General features: G+C 38.9%; 1 protein-coding gene across 7 annotated transcripts in view; it reads left to right on the top strand.

Annotated features, from left to right (window-relative positions):
* The window catches only part of ATXN10 (ataxin 10), a 111200-nt gene that overhangs the window by 89551 nt on the left and 2191 nt on the right, over nucleotides 1-19458 (top strand). For all 7 annotated transcript variants that reach the window (XM_066184325.1, XM_066184326.1, XM_066184331.1 and 4 more), the window contains one exon: nucleotides 4898-4961. In XM_066184325.1, the coding sequence (XP_066040422.1) occupies nucleotides 4898-4961 (64 nt within the window). The remainder of the gene's footprint in view (nucleotides 1-4897; nucleotides 4962-19458) is intronic.

Raw genomic sequence — 19458 nt, 5'->3', positions numbered from 1 at the left:
AAAATACAGTCATCAAGTGGGTTCTGCTACCTTTAGACATTTGTTAGGATTCCTGTGGTGATGCCAGCCCAAGCTGTGTTAATCTTCCCTTTCTCTCTGACTTCACCTCCTCCAGGTTTTAATTACATTAGCCAGTCTAGTTTGTCAGAGAAATATAGGAGTCAGATTTCCTGTTACGCTCCTACTTTTAGCCATGTGAGAATCAGCAAATAGGGTAGATGAGAAACCCAAGGATGTGTTCCAGAGAGGGGAAGTCAGGTTGTGGCTGCTGAAGCCCTGATGCACTGCAGACCAGAGCTGGCATTAGGCAGCCGACCAGCACAGCCCTACCTAAGCACCAGGCTCTGCTACTTGAGTGGGTTTGGGCACTTACAGCTGTGTGACCAAACTGAAAGCATTACAAAGAGTGAAGGGAAGGAGCCAAGTTCATAAAAACGTGAAGTTTGCCAGTTTGATTGCTCCCAGAAACTTTTTAAGTTCCGTACTGGGAGTTAAAATTTCATACTGTGGAGCTAAACATGATTGAAGACAGACTTTTTGTCTGGTAGGAAACTGGTGATCTGTAATGAATGTTGTCTCTAGAGGTTTTCCTTGTAAATGGTTCCTGCTTGTTCCTGTTTTTTGACTCATTTCTAGAATATGTTTCCCACCCCCAACCGGTTTTTAACCTAGAAATTTGTCTTTCTGTTTTTCAGTGTGATTATAAATAACGTGTAAAAAGAAGAGTAAGCGTCAGCATTACTCAGACTGTTACCAGTCCGCTTCTGTTTGAGAGAGCACACTCTTTTTGCTCACCTATGGTTTGGCAAAACACAGCTTCTAAGAAACAGAAGTTTTTCTGTGACTGAAGGAAGCACCTTTGTCATTCTGCATTGACTGAAGGCTGAAAATTGGTCCCATTCTGATGGAAGAGTAGTTTATGTTCAGTTGTTGTTACAGAAAGACATGAATGTTCTTTTCTTTATGATAGTACTCTTAGTTGATTAGGTGATGTTTCTAATGCCAAAGATGTTAATGATTCTTTGAAGAGATTGTTTTTGCTGGACTGCTTTTTATTTTTTCCATTTTTGTCTGTATAGTTGCTGGACCTGGAGATTGTAGTTGTGTTTTACTAGGTGCAGGTAGATTTAGCAACAAGCACTGTCATGCTCAGTGAATTTGCATTCTTACCCCTGAGCTTGGCTCCACTGCTGCTAGAGGGAAAGGTTCCATAAGTAGTCTCAATTAAATTATACTCTTTCTGGGCTCTGCTGTAAATGATTGTGTTAATGGTAATTATTTCTGTGTACTTTCTTTGTAAGAAAGTCCTGGGAGATTGTCAGGAGCAGTTCTGTTTAGGCACAAATCCTTCACTATGCTGCTGACATTGTTTATATATTGGTCAATAAATGTGACTTCTGTAAGATAACATAAAGATGTCAATTTTATCCCTATTTTTTTCATTGGTTATCAAGAGGAAAAAGCATAGCTTTTTCCTTGGGACTGACGTGTTCCACATCATCTGAATTAAAGACTGTATCATTCCTTGGCCATGGAAGCAGCAGGCTAATAGAGCCTTGGGCTAGTTCTTCCCATAAACTTTTATATTTGTGTAGCACCTTTGCTTACGAGAGCTTCTTCTTGGAGCCTGGTTTAAATAATTAAGATGGATTATTAAATTCCAGATATAGAGAAAGAGAAAAAAACCTAGCAGTCACTGTCACTGGGACAGGCATTTTCTCTTCAGTGTAATGCATTTAAATTTCTCTTACTGGCATGATACACATCATTATGTTTCAGAAGCAAGTGCAGTAAATAAATGGCAGCAATATAAAGCTGTCTTGTGAAAGTAGGCTTTTTAACTGGCAGGGATGGAAAGCTGCCTCGAATGCTGGATATTCTATGTTTCTGCTATTTTAGAATACTATTTCAGAAACTGATATCATAACATATGATGTCATAATGAGCATAACATAATGAGCAAGATACTCATTACTGACTTGACTGAAGCACTAGAGATTATTAGCACAGAGCTGGATTGTTGAAATTCTAAACTTGTCTTAAGTAACCTTGCAGCTTCATTTTCTGTTTCAGTGTAGTTCAGAATACAGTATTGTTCCAAACTACACTGCTCATAATAATAAAATAACCTTGTGGCTTCATTACAGTCCAGTGCAGTTCCCAGTTATTGTCAACTATGCTGTCAGTAATGTAAATGGAGAATAGATTCAGTGATCTTTTGTAACACAGGCCAACGTGAGCAGCTCCGTTCACCAGACACCACAAAGGTCCTATTCTTTAGTTTCTGTCTATAATTTCTTCCAAAATCTGGACAGATTACAGCCAGTTTCACACCAGCCACAAATGTTCTCTTCACAGGGTACTTTCACACCATATTTGAAGTAAGATCTGGGTTTTGTGCAATATTGACTCCTTCCCCAAGCCCTGCAGAAGATCCCTGCAAAAGCTCCTCTCCCTTGATCGACGCGGGGCATTTCAAAACAAAAACTCTGGCACTAATAATTAGTTGGAAAAGTTCCCAGAACACTTTCTGTTGGGCAGTGTAGTTCCAGTGGATCTGTGTAAGATGTTGAGATGTAGGATGATTTCTCAGTGTTTGCCAGATGTGCTGGTTTGGGAGGTTATGAGGAGATGAAAGCTACAGGATTTGAGAGACTCTCAGCAGTGCAGGTGGGACACTGGGTGGGACAGTGGTTCTCCCTCTGACTGCCTGTGGCACTTCTGTTGCCCAGGTGGCTCTGCTATGTGCAGAGCTGTTGCTGTACTGGCTCACATTACAGAACACGGATTGTAGGTTGCCATAAAATGCTTTTCAGTGGACCACTGGAGGTTCAGGAGCAGCTGGCATGGACTGGGACTTTTCTTATAGTGCTTGCTCAGGATTTGACCTCTCCATCTCATGAGTCTATAGATTTGTCTTGGGTAGGTGCATTGTAAGGTTTTTCTTCTTGCTCCATTTCCCTGTGTAGTTAAGTCACAGGTGACATTCTAAAGCTGGCATCGGTGGTGACAAAAGCTGTGCCTAACTCATGCAAATTGTATGTACAGTTGAATTGTACAATGTTAAAGAAACTCCAGGGGGGACGGTGTAAGGCAGTGGTAGTTAGCAACTTGTTTTTTCATGAAGGAACCTCTAAGGCTGTGGTTTGCTGCTGCTGTTTCTCCATAACTTTGATGGAATCTTACGTACTTGCAGTAACTTTTTGAAGCATTAGTGGATCCTAATTAAAATTGTACTTTCCCAAAATGCTTACTCTGTTAACCAGACATCTCCTTTGTATCAAACTGGAGCACATTATTGCATGGTTTGTTTCTGTTGACAACACTTGATCCCGATTAATTTCTACTGTTCAGCATTTCACTGGTGGGAAATAAGAGGTAGCATTGTAGGCACATCAGAGTTTGGCTACAGCCTGTACATCAAAGAACCAGCATTTTCCAAGCATGTGCAAGTGCTGTGTTGCTTAAAGGTCACTGCTTGTTCAAGCTTTGAAGTATGATACTATACATGGTGCATGGCCTTTGGAGAAAACACAAACATTTCGTGGAAAGAATGGGTATTTTTAAACTTGTATTATTAACTGTACTTCATGTAGGTAAAGTTAAGCATATTAGCACAGATGTGCAGGGTGGGTTTTATGACCTAGCAGTGCTCTTTGCTTCTTACACATGTAAGCATTGCCTGTCTGTGTGTCTGTCACTGCTGCTTTCTCATGTAGCTTGAGACTCTGCAATAACGTTATCTGAAAAGAAACTTGTAAGAGGCACGTGCTCATCTTTGTCTCTGAATTCACTTTTATTGCTCCATAGGCTGTTTGAGATTTCACATCTAAATCTACTCAGCTTGCCTCTCTTATCACAAAACTTGTGTTTCAGAAAGCTGATGGTCCTGCTGTGTAAGCTTTGGATTTATTGTTTTCCTTGGCACATAAAATGCATCTTGTTTGCGACAAAAAAGATGGAAGAGAGAACGCCATCATCAAGCCACAGCCTAAACTGGCATTACGTTAAATTCCTTTAACTGGCAGTTCTTGGTTTGAAATTAAATTTTAAGAAATTAAAGGACTTAAGATATGGACAAATGTAGCTTGGCTATCAGAATGGTTGAGGTGGGAAGGGACGTGTGAAGCTACAAATATGCATGTGTGATGTTACAGTGTACCTTAGGAATCTACATCAGTTTCTTACGGAACATACTTTCCATAAGAATTATCTTATTAATTATCTTAATGCTCCATGTTTACTGTTAAGATCAGCTTGGTAAAGTGTATGTGTATGAGTCTATTAGGATTATGTGTTGTTACTTCATACACACAAATGTGGCAGTGCAATTTGTGAACTCCCATGTGTATGCACAAGGAACTAAAGACACCAGATCTCATCTTTGCTCATTTGCTAGTAACATAAGGAGCACTTTCTCAAAGGAAAAAACATCCATGGCTCTTACTTGATATAAAGAATTTGTGCTGGGGACGTACAAGTAACACTTTGCTACTGAAGGTACAGAAGATGTGGTCTCATGCAAACTTGTGTGTGTAGGTGTTTTTTTCAGCTTCTTCTTTTTCCTGTATTTTGCTCCACAGTTTTTGATGATTCTTTCTTCTAGAAGCAGGCAGGAGCGGTAAGTGAGCACAGCTAATCTGACTCAGTGTGAGAAACAGAAAGTACCTCAGTCAAACACTTGCTAAATGAAGGGAGAATGTGAAATTACTGTCCGCTTGTGTTATTGTTTTGTGATACTCATGCTGAAAACACCTGGTTTACTCTGCAATTCACGTTAGCACGTTCAATATTTTTGATGCAGCAAACATCCCTCTTACGTTTTTACTGTTTCTTGCATGAAATATTGTTAGTATTGTTGAGACATCTATTAAATTAAACTTCTGTTTTTATTTAGGTGTATGACTTGGATGGCATTTCCTTGATTCTGGACAATTGCAGCATTGATGACAACAATCCTTGTATCCTTTACAAAATAATTCCCTTTATTGAATATGACTCATGAGAGAAGGTGTGGGGGTTTCATGGATTTATGCCAGCACTGCTTTCACGAGGTATCTAAATGTAGCTGGCTTCTAGGTTTTATTTAAATGGTTCATAAGTGAGCAAGGGCACAAATAGGCTTTCATGAACTGGATTCTAAGTAAGTTAACTGTGGTTATATTCTATTTCCTAAAATAATAAATATTACTGATTTGCAAGTGCCTATTGAAAGAGCTGTGAATTCAGACAGAAATCTGAATTCAGACTCTGGGCATTGTATTAGATTTTAGAGCTTTTGCTTCCACTGAAATCTGTTCAGGAAACTGAAGTAAGTACCTCATTGGTTCTCTACGTTTGTTAAATCAGATTGGGGAGCTTATTCTAAACACAGAGACAAGGCTAGCAATCTGTTATGAAAATGTGTGTAGTTGAGAAAATCAATTATGCAAGTTACTGAAATGTTGGGGAGATTTTAATATAAATGGCATTGTGTATCATAGTAGAGATTTTCTTTCCTGGAATTTAAGAGCAGAAACTTTTAAAAATAGATTGCTATTAGAGGGAAATAATCTTATATTGAAGTTAAGCAGTTGTTAAGCAGAGTTATCCATCTCTTCAAGTAATACAAGTGTGTTCAGTGATTGAGCTGGGATTTTCTCTCATCTGATCATTAGCTCTTTGTAAGTTTCTGATAATTCCATCTGGAAATCAAGTTTCTTTCCTGTAGAGCCATGTCAGCTTTTTTATGCTGAACACATGAAATTGGTTTTCAAATTATTATATAATAAAAAGCACACTGCTTTTAGCAAGTATAACAAACAAACAGAGTAGTGAAAACGTTTCATATTCTCTCAGTTGTGTCCTGCAGAACATCATGTACATATAAATACATCCTAAAATGATGAAATAATGTAGATGATAGCACAATGTTAACAAGCTGGGTGGAGGAAAAAGGGCTGGCCAGTGTCCTCTGAGTTACTTAGTTTGGTGCTTTATATACACAAGTTTTACATCTTCAGTGTTCCTGTAGTTTGAGACCTGACAGTGTGCCTCTTGACAGTGCACTGAGTGGCAGAATTGTATTTCCATGATCCAGATCCGGTAATGGGCACTGCTGGATGTGGTGGGATGGGCAGGGAAATTTACCTTTCCCTAAGTGGAATAGCAGCCCTGAGAAAACCTAGTAAGGAGTTTTTGTCCCAAGTGACTCTTCTTTGCTGGAAAGCACAGCTGTGCAACCACTTCTAGGATTAATCCCTCATTTTAGCTGCAGTAGAAGAGGATAAAGTTTGAGACTCTCAGAGGGCAGACTTGTAATTTATGACCTCGACTGAAAGGAAAATAAAATACCATGAGAGTCTTTACTGTGCTTTGAGCAAAGTGGAACTTCTTGCACCTTTTGATACAGCCTGACATTTTATGGCTATGCCATAAACGTCTTACTAGAGGATAAAACTCGGTTTACTTGGTTTTTAAAAACATTATAACACCTCTTAATGTGAGATTTCACCAGTGATCCATATCATGCAGTATTGGGGGATGTGGAAAAGCGAGTAGCACGTGGACTCAGGAAGGACTTGCCTGCTGTGACAAAGTTTGCTGCATCAGCTTCTGGAGTGCAGCTCCTGGCTATGGTTCTGTTTATTGTTTTGACCTCTTGCTATTCCAGGTGCTCTTGTGCTACATGGATTTAATTCTCCTCTGCTTCTCTCCTGCCTCTAACATTCCTCATCTGCCGCGTTCCCAGCAGGTCATACACAAAGAAGCAGAGGAGTAGTTTGCAGTTTAGATCTGTCTCTACTTTCATCTGCTTTGCAGCATGTTCTGCTGCTTCTGGACACCACAAACCATGTCCTCAGTAGCATGTAGGGGCCTCAATCCATTGCATAATGTTTCTCTGAAGAGATCTGACTGTTTCTTTGTGCTCCCTGTGCGCTCCAGTCCTGCCTGGCACAAATCCCAGAATCACTGAGTGGGTAAGGCTGGAAGGGACCACAGTGGCTCATCTGCAGTTTTCCAAGGTGGGGTGGAAAGCTGCAAGAAAAATTTCAGCATAGCTCTTCAAACATGGCTCCTTCAGGAAGTCATGCCCAGAAAGTTCATTTTACATCCTTATTCCTACTGCCTGTGTTTGTGGTTTCAGGCTGTGTTACTTGGATTTCTCCTTGGATAAAGCTGTCCAGAAAAAGTTTCACCCAGAATTCTTTCATATAATAACTTCTTAGATGTCTTAGTAAGTCTTGGTAGATGCACATTTTTAGTTGAGTCTGTTTTGGAGTCACCCAAGCTCTACAGTTAAGATGTTATCATGTTTTCTCCATTTTGCTAGAAAAGCTCTGCCTCCAAATTACACATGCAAGATTTCTCATCAAAGAAATGTAACTTTTATGGTAAAAGCAATAGGGTATTTTTCTAGATAGAAAAAAAATAATTTCCCTAAAGTGTGTAATTTATCAGGAGAGGCTGGTCTGCCACATTAGATGTCAAAGGAGCTCTTTATTACCTTTGAGAGGGAAAAATTCTTTGATAAATCTTTTTATTTGTAGCATATGGAAGTATACTGAAAGAGGAAATGGGTCTTCTCTTATCCTAAATTAGATTCCTTTGTAAACCTGTCATTACCTTAAAATTGCATCCTTTGAGATCCTGAGCAGTTCTGTAATGTGCATAGGAGTACCAGGGAGTCTGTAGCTTATGAAGTTCAACTGACATGTTTGCATTGCTTTAATTAATTGTTTAAATTCATCTTTCATCCCCAGTTTGGGAGAGCTGTTATCTTGTCTAATTATATCTCAGACTTTTAACTTCTACACTTATACTAGCAAACAGGTTTTTTTTTCCCTTCAGGATATTTCATGAGTGAAGACAAACAAACCAGCACTCCCGTGGTTACAGGCAGGAAGATTATTATGGGCAGTTAAAAGCAGATTTACTGTACCTCTGTAATTATTTGAATTGGTATTTTAATTTTTTCGGCTACTACAACTTTGCATGTAAATTGAACAGATGCCAGATTTTCTGTGGCTCTTAGACTTTCAGCACAGGACGAAAGGTAAATAGAGTGAGACTGGGGAGATGCAGTTCATTAAAGAGTTAAGCTTGAAAGAATGTATAATACTACTTTTTCTATACCTGGTAAATCTTCCATGGATTGGCTGTGTCCTAATCATAACTGTCCTTCTGTTTCAAGGGAAAACACGGTGTTTCAAAATGCAAGCAGAGTTATTTGCTTTTAGATTAAGGAGAGAATCCTGTATGAGCTGATCTTTTAGTTTTGAAAATTCAGTTGCTTGTTCTGCTTCTGTAAAGTGGGAACACTGTGCTTTACCTTTGTAAGCTGTGCTTAAAAACAAATAAATTCAACCTGCTAAAGTGGAGTGGGTTGGAGATGCCTATCTGGGTAATGCCAGTAAAAAATTTACTCCAAATCCTGCTTTTCAGGTTACTTGTGTTGAAAAGGTGTTCTAAATTCAAATATCTTCTATTTTGCTCTCTGAGTCATCATCTTCCTCATCTCTGACTGGCTCTATCATCAGACAAGAGCCCTTCCTTTTGTTCTTGCCTTTTACCTCATCCTAAGCTCTTCCTGCTCCTTCCAGCTTCATTTCTGCCCTTTCACAGATTCCATTTCCTTAAGGTAAACATGAGGAGGGAGGTCAGCCCATTCTGATCAAAATACTTTTGACCCTAATCACTCAAAAAAAGGTGCTTATAAGAGGGTTTTAATAAACTGACCTGTTTAGTATTGAAGACTTTTCAGCTTACCTTAACTAAGCTGTTTGGTTTTTCACTGCTTCCTAACAGTCGTGCTTGTGAGTAACACACACAGATGTGCCTTTTTTTGGCTTTTCAGTGCCTATCCATAGAAATATTTATTACTGTTTTGGGAAAAAAAAATATTATCCAGAGTACTGCAATATAATAGCTGTTAGTGGTAAGACTTGAAATTCAGAAGTGAGCTGCAGTTTTGAAGATGAAATATTCTTGGTTTTTCAGGCTGCTTGCCAGTATTACCCTTTTGAGATTCTTTTAGTAAGTGTCTCAATAAATTGATTTTGTGGATGTCTGGATTTAATCAGAATGACCTTATCTATTTTATATAAACTGTTAATTAACACAGTTTTCTATTAGCCAAGAAATCCGTCGTGCATGAAGAAAATATATCCTGCTGTGAGGATATATGTTTTTATATATATATATGTATATATACATACATATATATGTTATATATGTGAGTATATAAAATATATATATATGTATATATACATACATATATATGTTATATATGTGAGTATATAAACACCTGGCAAGCTGTGTTGTAGGAGTAAGAATTTTCAGCATTTGTGAAAGGAAAAGCTGTGGTTGATATGAATATCCATACACAGATCCCTTAGTTTGAATAAGGGATGAAAATGTAGAAAGAGTAAGTTAATTTTCAGATACTCCTTCCAAAGCTGCTTCTATTATATTCAGTCATCTGAGAGGTAGATTGAAAATACTTTTGACTTCATGGCAGCAGCAAGTATAATTGTGGTTCATGAAACTGGCTAAAGCTGGAGGAAATCAAGCTGCTATGGTCTACAACAATGGCAGTTTGTTTTTGCAGGATGCCAGCAAGGACTTTTGGGGGAGCTGACAGACATTTTTATCTAAGTTACAGACTGCAGCCATAACCAGGCCACATGCTGTAAAACAGCCTTGCTGCTGAGTGGGAGCCAGTGGAAAGCAAAAATAGGAGAGTGAGTTGGTTTTTTAGAGTGAGCTGAGTGTTTTCATGCACGTGTGGCTATCCCATGTGTGTTGCCAAGAAAACACGGCACAATGTCACTTCAGCAACGGTTGCCTGTTTTTTGGAAATCTCATTTCAGGCACTGACAGTGCCTTAAGCAGTTTGATGTGACCTATTTGATCCTGTATTTTCATAAGCATATGCAATATCACATTATTATATGATCACTGTAAAGGACCCACAGTACTGCCCCATCCCTGGATGTATTCAAGGCCAGGAGCAACCTGGGATAGTGGAAGGTGTCCCTGCCCATGGAATTAGATGATTTTGGAACTAGAGTTGGACCTAATTTGGTACTCAATGAGCCTTAAGGTCCTTTCCAACCCAAACGAGTCTGTGATTCTATTCTATGATTCCACCACAGATGGAACTTGGAAACCAAGAAGTGGCTGTATTGCCATGCTCCAGTTCAGACTGATTGAGTTCCTATGTGCTGAGAATTGTTTTTAAAGAGAGTGGAGAGAGTGGTGGATTCCTGCTCTGTGACATATGTACAAACCTGAGCTCTGTCTGAATGCAATTGTAAGGTGCAGAGGACTGGTCAGGCGAGAAGCTGGAACAGGTGCAAGTGTGGTTATTCATTGAGCAAGAACAGTCTGAGAGGGGCTTATTTCTTTGAGTTTATTCAGTAGACAGAGTCCTGCCCTTTTCTGCAAGCTGCTGTGAATTCTTCGTAGCTCTATTTTGTTAGTGGCCAAGGGATACCAGGGGCCCATATGGGTTTAGAAGGGAATCCCTCAATGTTGTATCAGGGTGAGGCTTTAGCAGGCTAGTTTCTGAAGTGATTCCAAGAGGCCTCAGCCAAACAGCTATTTCCGGACACCACTTCTGGTTGTAATTGGGAAGGTCACCTGCCTACCAGTGCCTACTACTGTCACTATCTATCAAGGGTGTTTTTTTACACTCTCGAAAGAAGCATTGCCAAACTATCCAGTCTTTTCTTCCATCAGCGTTGATTGACTGAAGAGATCTCGATTCCACTCCAAGCAGATTTTTCAGTATGTGGCCTAAAGTGTCCTTTAGGGGATTATTATAAAGCTCCAGAGAGGGAGGAGCTGAGTGCTGCTCTCTGCTGGAAAGGGCACAGGAGGCACTCCTGTAACCTAATCCTGTTTTAAGTCTCACTTAACATTGGCTGCACATCCGAAGAGTTGGGATAACACTCATGTCGTAACTCTTTACCTTTTCTGGATTCTGCAAACTCTTCGGGGCAAAACTCAGTTAAAGGTGGAGAACCAAGGGAAAAACATACCGCACTGAGCGTATTCAGTAGATCTAAGTTCTGACACAAAGATTGCAATTCTCAAGTATTTATTGCCAGAAAATGTTTATTTTAGAATGAAAACAAAAATACGAAGTTTTCTTGTGAGATGTTCTACGTTTCTAATTCTGTCTTCCACAGTGTTCCCCAGGAAAAATTTCTCCTGTCAAATGCAACATTCTTCTCATATGAAAAATACTTGAGACCACAGAAAGAATGCAATGTGCAGTACAGAAAAGAATACTCAGAGAAATTGAAGCACTTAACCTTTTTTTCACTTCCAGAAATGACCACAGATCACAATTTTGTGTTTTATCATTTAACAAAGTGGCAATTTCTAATGGTATATTTCAGGTTGCTGATTGTATAATTCCTAAAATTCTTTTTTAATAGCGCCTGCAGGATAATGAAAATACTTAAAATAGTTTGAAAATATTGAACCTCAGAGTTTGGAGGCGGGTAGGGGATGGTGGTGGTGTTAGTAATTTTCTTGAGAGTTTATACAACACTAACACGGATTTGCAGAGATGTGAATATGAATCTATTCTTCAGTATCTCATTTCTACTCAGCTATCACCATTAAGAAACATGTGATGTACAGGGTCCTTCTTAAAGCTGGAAGAAATCTAACAGAGTTATCCAGAATGCAGGAAGGCTCTTTCAAATGTTACATTCTAATATTTCAAATTCCTTGTGAGGGGTAATCTCTGTAGGCACCAACTCATGCATGTAAAAGGGAGGAATTAAAGTTAATAACTCTATTTCTAAACCAAATATTGTCATGTTTGTCCTCCTCTCTAATCCTCTTGGTGGATTTAAATCCATGACAGGCTTGAATTCTTGAAAGAAAGCAGATCTTTAGTTATCAGGAGCACCCAAAAAAAAAAAAAAAAAGAAAAAAAAGAATATATATAATATTTCGCTGCTTTTATAGCTCAAACAGTTTCCTTGATTTTTCCGTAGACTTACTTTTGAAAAATTCCCCTCTGGGCTGAGACGGAGCACTAGAAATTTGAGAGCCAAAGATTTTTTGGTTTTTTTTAAGTAAAGCTAGGAGTGGTTCAGAAATATTGTTGAGAATGGAATGCCTTCTACAACCACCTTATCATATTTCAGTCTGTCTTCTTGACATTTTTTCTTGTGCGTGCCTCCAAAGAATATTTGGATGTCATCTGGCCAATGCTTTGAATAATATCTTTATTCTGCCATTTTTCCTGCCCCATTTTTGATCAGTGTAATTAGAACAGTTTTATCTTCAGCTGGCAAATGTGTTCTCCTGTGCAGCTCCTTCCTGAACTTTATTTGCTCTCACTTCTCAGATCTTTGGTTAAACTTTGTTCTTTTGATTTGCAAATGGTTTCTAAAACCAAACCTTTCCTTCCTCACTCTGGATGTATTTGCAGTCCTTTCCACTCGCCTTGTGGATTTGTTCCTTTCTCTTGGAGTGTGGAGATTTCCTCAAGGAGATGCAGCCATTCCCTGAAATTGTAGACAGAATTGTGGCTAATGGCTGTTTTGCTAAACAAATAGTTGGTTGCAATTTAGTTGCATCTTTCAAAACACCCATTTGTTTAATGGTTGTTATTTTTGGATGCACACTGGGCATCATTTGGTGTCTGTGACCATGGAACTGGAGTTCCATTTACCTTCAGTGTTTTGATTATTTGTCATAAAATGACATTTGAAATGACCATAAGCAGCAGGGAGCAAGGTATGCCACATAAGTTACTCAGAGACCCTGAATCAATAAAATACACATGTACTGTGCTGAAAGATAAGGTGGCATAAAACCCTTTATGTTGGATCTCTGTAAATGAATGAATCTCTAGCATTTCTAAACAGAGAAAGAGCTTCAGTCCAAATTGTGTCAGCTCAGCTCATCATCTGTCTTAGAGTGGTGAATTATAGTTAGCTTGACCACATCTCAGGCTTGAATTAGATTGAGTTTTGAAGTGTAGTGGCAAATTTCTGGAGGTTTTATTTGATTCCTGTAATTGCCATTTTAAACCATTTTAGAAAAGGTGTTTATCTCTATATGTATACATATATATATACATGTGAAGATATTTCTGTGTAAAGGTGGAGCCTTTTTCTTTCCATGTCCCAGGAAATTTTAAAGGTCTACAGCCAGCCTGGTGATCAGTTGGTGAACACAGTTACCATCCCCCTGTGCTTCATTGCTTCACATCTCAATGTTTGTGGTAGGTTTTAATAGTAATTTGATACATGAGTTTCAACTTAATGGAATGTTGCACTTTTTTTCTGTACTTGAGAAGAAAAGGTAGGGCATTTTTAACAGTAAGGTAACAGCAGTTGAAGCTTTTTAACATACCAGCCTGCTAACTCTGGTACCTCTGACAGATAGCTAATGGATTTAGTAATGAACTCTTAACATGGAATTATTGTAAAAGAAGGGACTGAAATACTCTAACTGTGAAGTACTAGCTTGAGATCGATCAAGAGTGTGATTCTTTCTGTTTTAAAACCAGATGATTTGTAGTTGCTCATAAATTATGGGTTTCTATTAAAAATGTAAGTCATAATTTAAAAAAAATTGGCAGCCTAAGCAGCAAAAAATGAATGTGTCATATTCTTGGTTTTAAGCTAGTATTACAAGTTTGAGTATAGGGAAGAAGGAAAACAAGCTGGAGTTTATGGCTTAATTTTTTGTGAAAGTTCTGTAAGTTTTGGCGTAAGAGACATTGTAATAAAAATAGCCTGACAGAGCTAAACATGTCCTATGGCTTTTGTAGCTCTGAAGTGCTAGACCCAAAGATGTCCTGGCATTGGGTTTTAAATCCCACAGAACATGAAAGGCTGCACATAGAATATGGATTAAATGTTCAGTTGGCAGGCATTAAAGGCTAATAGCAATCTGGATGCATAATACTGCTCAGAACTGTTAACCCAGAAATACCAGGGATCTAGAGAGAAAAATTCCCATGACTCTCAGTGAGAAGTGTCCCAATAAATTTCAAATTTCTGTAGTAGTAAACCCCATTTGGTGAACATAGGGTGCCATTTAGCTGGACATCACTGATGTGAGGATGTAGTGAAAAATGGGGAAGCCTCGGAACTCAAATGAGCCTCGTGATCTGCCCTGGCTGTCAGTATTGGACAGTACTGAAAGGGTGTGAAAATGTGAAAGGCTGGAGAGCTTGGACTCTACTTCTGGGAGCGCAGTAGATATTACATATACATAGATATTTGTAAGTATGTGTTAGATATACAGCAACTGGATATTGTGAGCTGTTGTTTTTCTCTTTCTGAACTACTCACAGCCAAAGGGCAGGAAGCTGTGCTGTACCTGTAATCAGCCAGATGGAAAATCTTGGCAGATTTTATTACTTAGTTCTGGTGCCTGTCCTTCAAAAAGGATGCTGAAAAACATAAGTTGAGGGAAAAGACACAAAAATTATGCAAACCTTGGAATATATCCGTTAGTTTCTTTTTTTAGTTCATGCAAAAAAAATACTTTACCAAATGCACATTATGATCTGGGAATTTTTTTTTTTTTTAATCTATGCTGAAAAGCCATGCTTGGAAACAATTCTAAACAAATCTAAGCCTGAAATAAAATCCCAGGTTGTAATGAGTGAGATGTTTACCTGCTAGAACAGTTTATTTAGGGACACAGTGAAATCTTTCAGTTCAACACTGAAAGTTTTTCAGAGAAAAGTCATGAAAGCATCCTGTGCATGAAACAGAATTGACTGGCTTGATTTCAAGAGGAGGTCATCTGTGATAATGCAGAAATGTTGGGCAAAAGACGTTTAATAGCCCATTCTGGTCCTTCAAGGAATATTTGTTGGCCATGGGTTCTTAAATGGATGACTTGTCACTGAAAGTCATATTTGAGGTTTAACGTGCCTGTGTGCTGGTTATACAGAAGGTTTAAGTCCCATTTTAAAGATGCCCGTGTCCCACAAGGCACACTTGAGAAATGGATCGATCATTGCAGATCTTGGGTAGACTGCTCAGAGGGTGAGATAAATGCAAGTAGCCAGAAGGATGGTGTTTGTCTGCAGGAGGAACACTGCTGGTGTGGGAGGATAGTGAGGGCTTCAGAAGTGGAAAAAGTATTTAACGTACAGTTATTTTGTGCTGTAGATGTTTCCTGTTGTCTGTAGGCTGTGAGTTACAGAGAATATTGCCCTAATATTGAAGCTCTTTTGGTGCCTTTAAACCAAATGGTTTTGCCCATTTGTCTGTTCTGAGATGATGTAGTTTAAAATCTCTGTCAAATGTTCTGCAGGGTGGAATTCGAGCAGCAAACCCCAGTTCAGGTTTTTGGGGATAAGCTTTCTGTCTTTACCGGAATATTTTGTGGAAGCAGTTTCCTTTGGAGAGGACTGCAGGTGAGGAGGGGAAGGGCTGGCTGCAAGCTCCTGGTGCCACACGTGCTGTCCAGTGAACCTTTGCTGCCACGCTGTGGTGGAGATGGAGCCTTGTTTGGTACTGGATGGTCCAACCCTCTGACTGATCCCTTGGACCAGGTGAGAGTTACCCACAGCAGAAACATCTGCTTTCACTTGCCCAGTGTTACAAATCTTATCCCTGAAAAGTGTGATCAGGAATAAATAGCTCTGCCAGCACCAAGTGGTGCCTCTGTGTTTTGGAGGCTTCTAGACTAGATGGGTTGTGCTGTGTCCGCTCTGCAAGAGCAAAGTCAAGCAGAGGGGGGAGGAGGGGACATTCCCAGCTTATATACTTCTCATTTCTAGCTTTTAAACCCAGAATGTGGTGGCTGCAATCATAGGTGATAAGCTGTGAACAAAGGTTAAGTCCACAGCTGTGGACTAAATGAAAATACAGGCAACTGAAATATTCTAGACTTTTTTTTTTTTTTTCCTACTTTCTAGGGAAAATATTTTAAGTTTGTGTAGGGTGAATTCCTGATTTTTATCCTGGGATGAAAACATCCCAGCTGTTTTCTGGTGCTGGTAATTCAATGCCAAGTATAGACAAGTCTAAGGCATTAATTCTAAAAGTATAAATTAGCTTCTTGAAAATAAGTAAATAAGATACAACATTTAATTCGTTACATTTTCTGTTATTATTTTTTTTGGTAATGTCTTAATCACAGGTAGAAGTCACATAAAAATAAAGAGGAGTTGTAAGGAATTGCTCTGATCGTTTACAGCTTTTAGAACTTCATTAAACTACTAAAGACCTCAGACAGAAAGAAACTTACGGAGCTTTCTAAGCAGTTTGGCTGATGGTGAGGGGCCAGAGTCCTGACTGTTTGCTGCCTGTGGTCCGTCACAGCCCCAAGCTATGACACAGAGCTGTGGTAGCTGTCTGGAGACCTCTTTTAGTGGTGGGAGGAATTATCTTCGAGGTGCTGTGAAACAGAAGTGCTTGAAAGAACTGAAAGACTGGAAAGAAAAATAGTTCATGCTTTTTCAGTGCAGTCCAGTCAGGTCTACAAGTGGAAGTGGTTCTAATTGATGCTTCAGTATTTCATTCCAGTCTGCAGATGTTCTAGTAATAATTGAGTTACTTGTTGAAGGCCAGAAAGAAAAATAATTATTTTACAGTACAAAAATTTTATTTTCATATACCTCTGTTTTTCAGTCCTACTGACCTGATCCAGAACACCTCTTAGAAAAATTGGGTGGCTTTAAGAAATGGATTACAAAAACAGCCCATTTGACAAGGGTTCCAGCCTGTGAGAGCTGGCTTTCTTAATGAGGTTTTGTATCTCTTCCTGTATTTGATTAGAATGTAGTGACTTTTTAAATAATAAAAAATAACAAATAAATAAATAAATAAAATAATTAAATAATTAAAAATTATTTAAATGAGGTAATGAGATTGGGCAAAGAATCCCCTCTTTTTCACACAAGACCTAATTACTTGTAAGGAAGAAAGTTCCTAAGTAATAATTTAGTTATGGGAAAACTGACTGTAGTGCAGGAAACAGTCTAATTTAAAAAAAAAAGAAAAAAGTCTCTACACTAAGTAATAAATCAAACTCACCACTAAAAATGTTATATTTGGAGATCCTTCAGTATTAATAACTATGAAGAGGACTTAGGAAAACAGATGTATGTATTTCATTCTGCTTGTCATCCCTTCAGTGTCCTGTATTAGTTAATGATAATAATTAACTTCTAAAACTTGCCTTTTTCAAGCAACATACAACGTATTTCCAAGATTACTTGTGCAGTGCCTTTTATGTACCTCATCAGCTTCCAACCTCATTAATAATTTTTTCTGTTCTCCATCATTCACGGAATCCAGATTGCTTTATAAAACAATTCATTGGGGTCCTGGTGGCTACAGTGGGCTTGTCAATAATGTTTAATGGACTAAGAATGAGAAGGTGGAACGCTGTCCCTGAGAAATGGGTCCGTATGTCCTCCTCTCCAGCAGTATTGGTTAGCGGCTCCTGGCAGGACATCGTTGTATTTTCACACCCCATTAAGCTTACAAACCAGTCACTGTGCTCTTGCATTGACTCCAGCAACCTCTTGTAGCAGAATCCAAGTGAAAAGAACTGGGAGAATTGTGAAAAGTTCCCTTCGCAGTCAGTGGCAGAACTTGCACAGGATTTAGTGGCGTGGATTTTCATGGCTTCTAGATAGTAACATTTGTCATCCTTAAGGGACAGCTTTCTCCACCTTTCTTCCTTTCTCTTTGTGTTCCACTCTCCCTGACAATCAAAGTTATGACTCAGAGGACAATTTTAAATTTTAAATTGTGAAATGAAGATGTTACTTAAGTATAGAAGACAGGGCAAGTTGATTCAGTTTTGTTATTTGCATATGTCAAAATAGCATAAGAATCCCAAAGCACTCAGTACTGAAGAGTTTTGGAAAAGTGTTGCTATAAACGCACAGAAATGTTTGTTTTCAGTCCCTTAGCCCAGATAGTCTAGCAATGACTCTTCTGCAAAATAAAATTAATTGTTTTCTTCCCTTTGTATGCCCTCTTCCCTGTGACAGAGTATCATAATCTTCACTTGCCTATAATATTAATTTGAGAGTGTAATGTGCCCAGTTGGAAAAGTCCAGAAGAGTCTGTGCAATCAGATCTGCTGTGTTGCTTCTCTTTGGTGCAGTTCCACAACAAACGGGCTCACGCTCGTATTTGTAGTAACTATGGCAACTTTAGAAGCTCTCTTTCTAAAGCTGAGCATACAATAAAGTGCCTAAAGTGTAGGTAGGATTAGAGACTCTCGAATATGTTTAATTTTCTCTCTGTGTGTCTGTCTTTGGAGAGGAGCAAGAGGGTAATGTGAGTATTAGCTGGGGACTGGCTTTAATCTCTGCAGACACTCAAGTCTGCCAGGGTCTGCTCCCAGCTGTCCAAAGGCCTCATCCTTCCCCAGCATGTGAACAAGGGGATCATGAATATTCATGGATGCGGTCACAATGGAAAACCTACACACAGAAAGGGGTTTCTGAAGGAGTGAAAATGTTATTGAAACCATTTTGCAGCTTCAGCTACAGTAGTCAGTAATGATAAATGCCACAATGGTGATAGAGTTCATAAGATAATGGGGATGTCTTAGATATTATGTAAGCATGAATGGATCTGGTAATAGGAAAAGAGCATTTGCCGTGGGGTTTAGCAGCGGGTTTGTGTTGAAGGACATAAAGACTGTAGTAGCAGGATCATTCCCAAGGCTGATACACACAAAGGTTTTGAGAGTACATCTTTGGTCTGTGTGGCACTTTTTGTGATTGAGAACTGTCAGTCTCTGAAAATTGCTGTTAATATTACAGAAAATATGCTTTTATGCAAGTGCCGTGTTTTATGCAGAAGCTGTATTTTAGGAGCGCAACCAGAGAAGTCTGCTTCTCATCCCAGGAGCTGAGCCAGGGAGGGTGGTAGGATGGTTTTTACTGTCCACTGGGAGAACTTCATGTTACTTTCTGGCACTCATGACATGCTCTAAATCAGACCTGGAAAAGACCTGCTGGGTGTCAGCCTTGGTTTATCTGCATTCATCAGCTTGCATGCTTTGCTGGCCTGAAATCTATTCTCACCATTGGTGCTAATGACTGAGAGTCTGTGCGTATATGATTTTATTACCTTGGCATCTTATTGTTTTGTATACTCAAATGTGATCTTCACTGCAAATACCAAGTTTATGTAAGTTAAATGTAGCTTGGCATTTGTCTTTTTACCTAATTCTAGTAGTGGTGCACTGACAGAAGAGAATATATTGATATTCTCTGTTGTTTTCACCTGTTAAGGCTTTGATGTGATGCATAATTTGCTTTGGTCTTAGCTTCTCTCCTCTGTCATTACCTCACACTGGGATTTTTTTGAATGAAGACAGTGTGCAGCATGCTTCCTGAAAAAGTTTAAAGAGGTCTATCGGGAAATAAAAAAGGCTTGATAGCAGTTAATGCTTTATTATTTTTGATTTTCCATTCTGGACTTCTTGAATTTTAAAATAAATGCAAACTGC

Source organism: Chamaea fasciata, unplaced genomic scaffold, assembly GCF_029207755.1.
Source record: "Chamaea fasciata isolate MVZ Bird 193981 ecotype frontalis unplaced genomic scaffold, bChaFas1.0.hap1 SCAF_5, whole genome shotgun sequence".
Taxonomy (NCBI): domain Eukaryota; kingdom Metazoa; phylum Chordata; class Aves; order Passeriformes; family Sylviidae; genus Chamaea; species Chamaea fasciata.
This window is presented reverse-complemented; position numbering and strand designations above follow the sequence as displayed.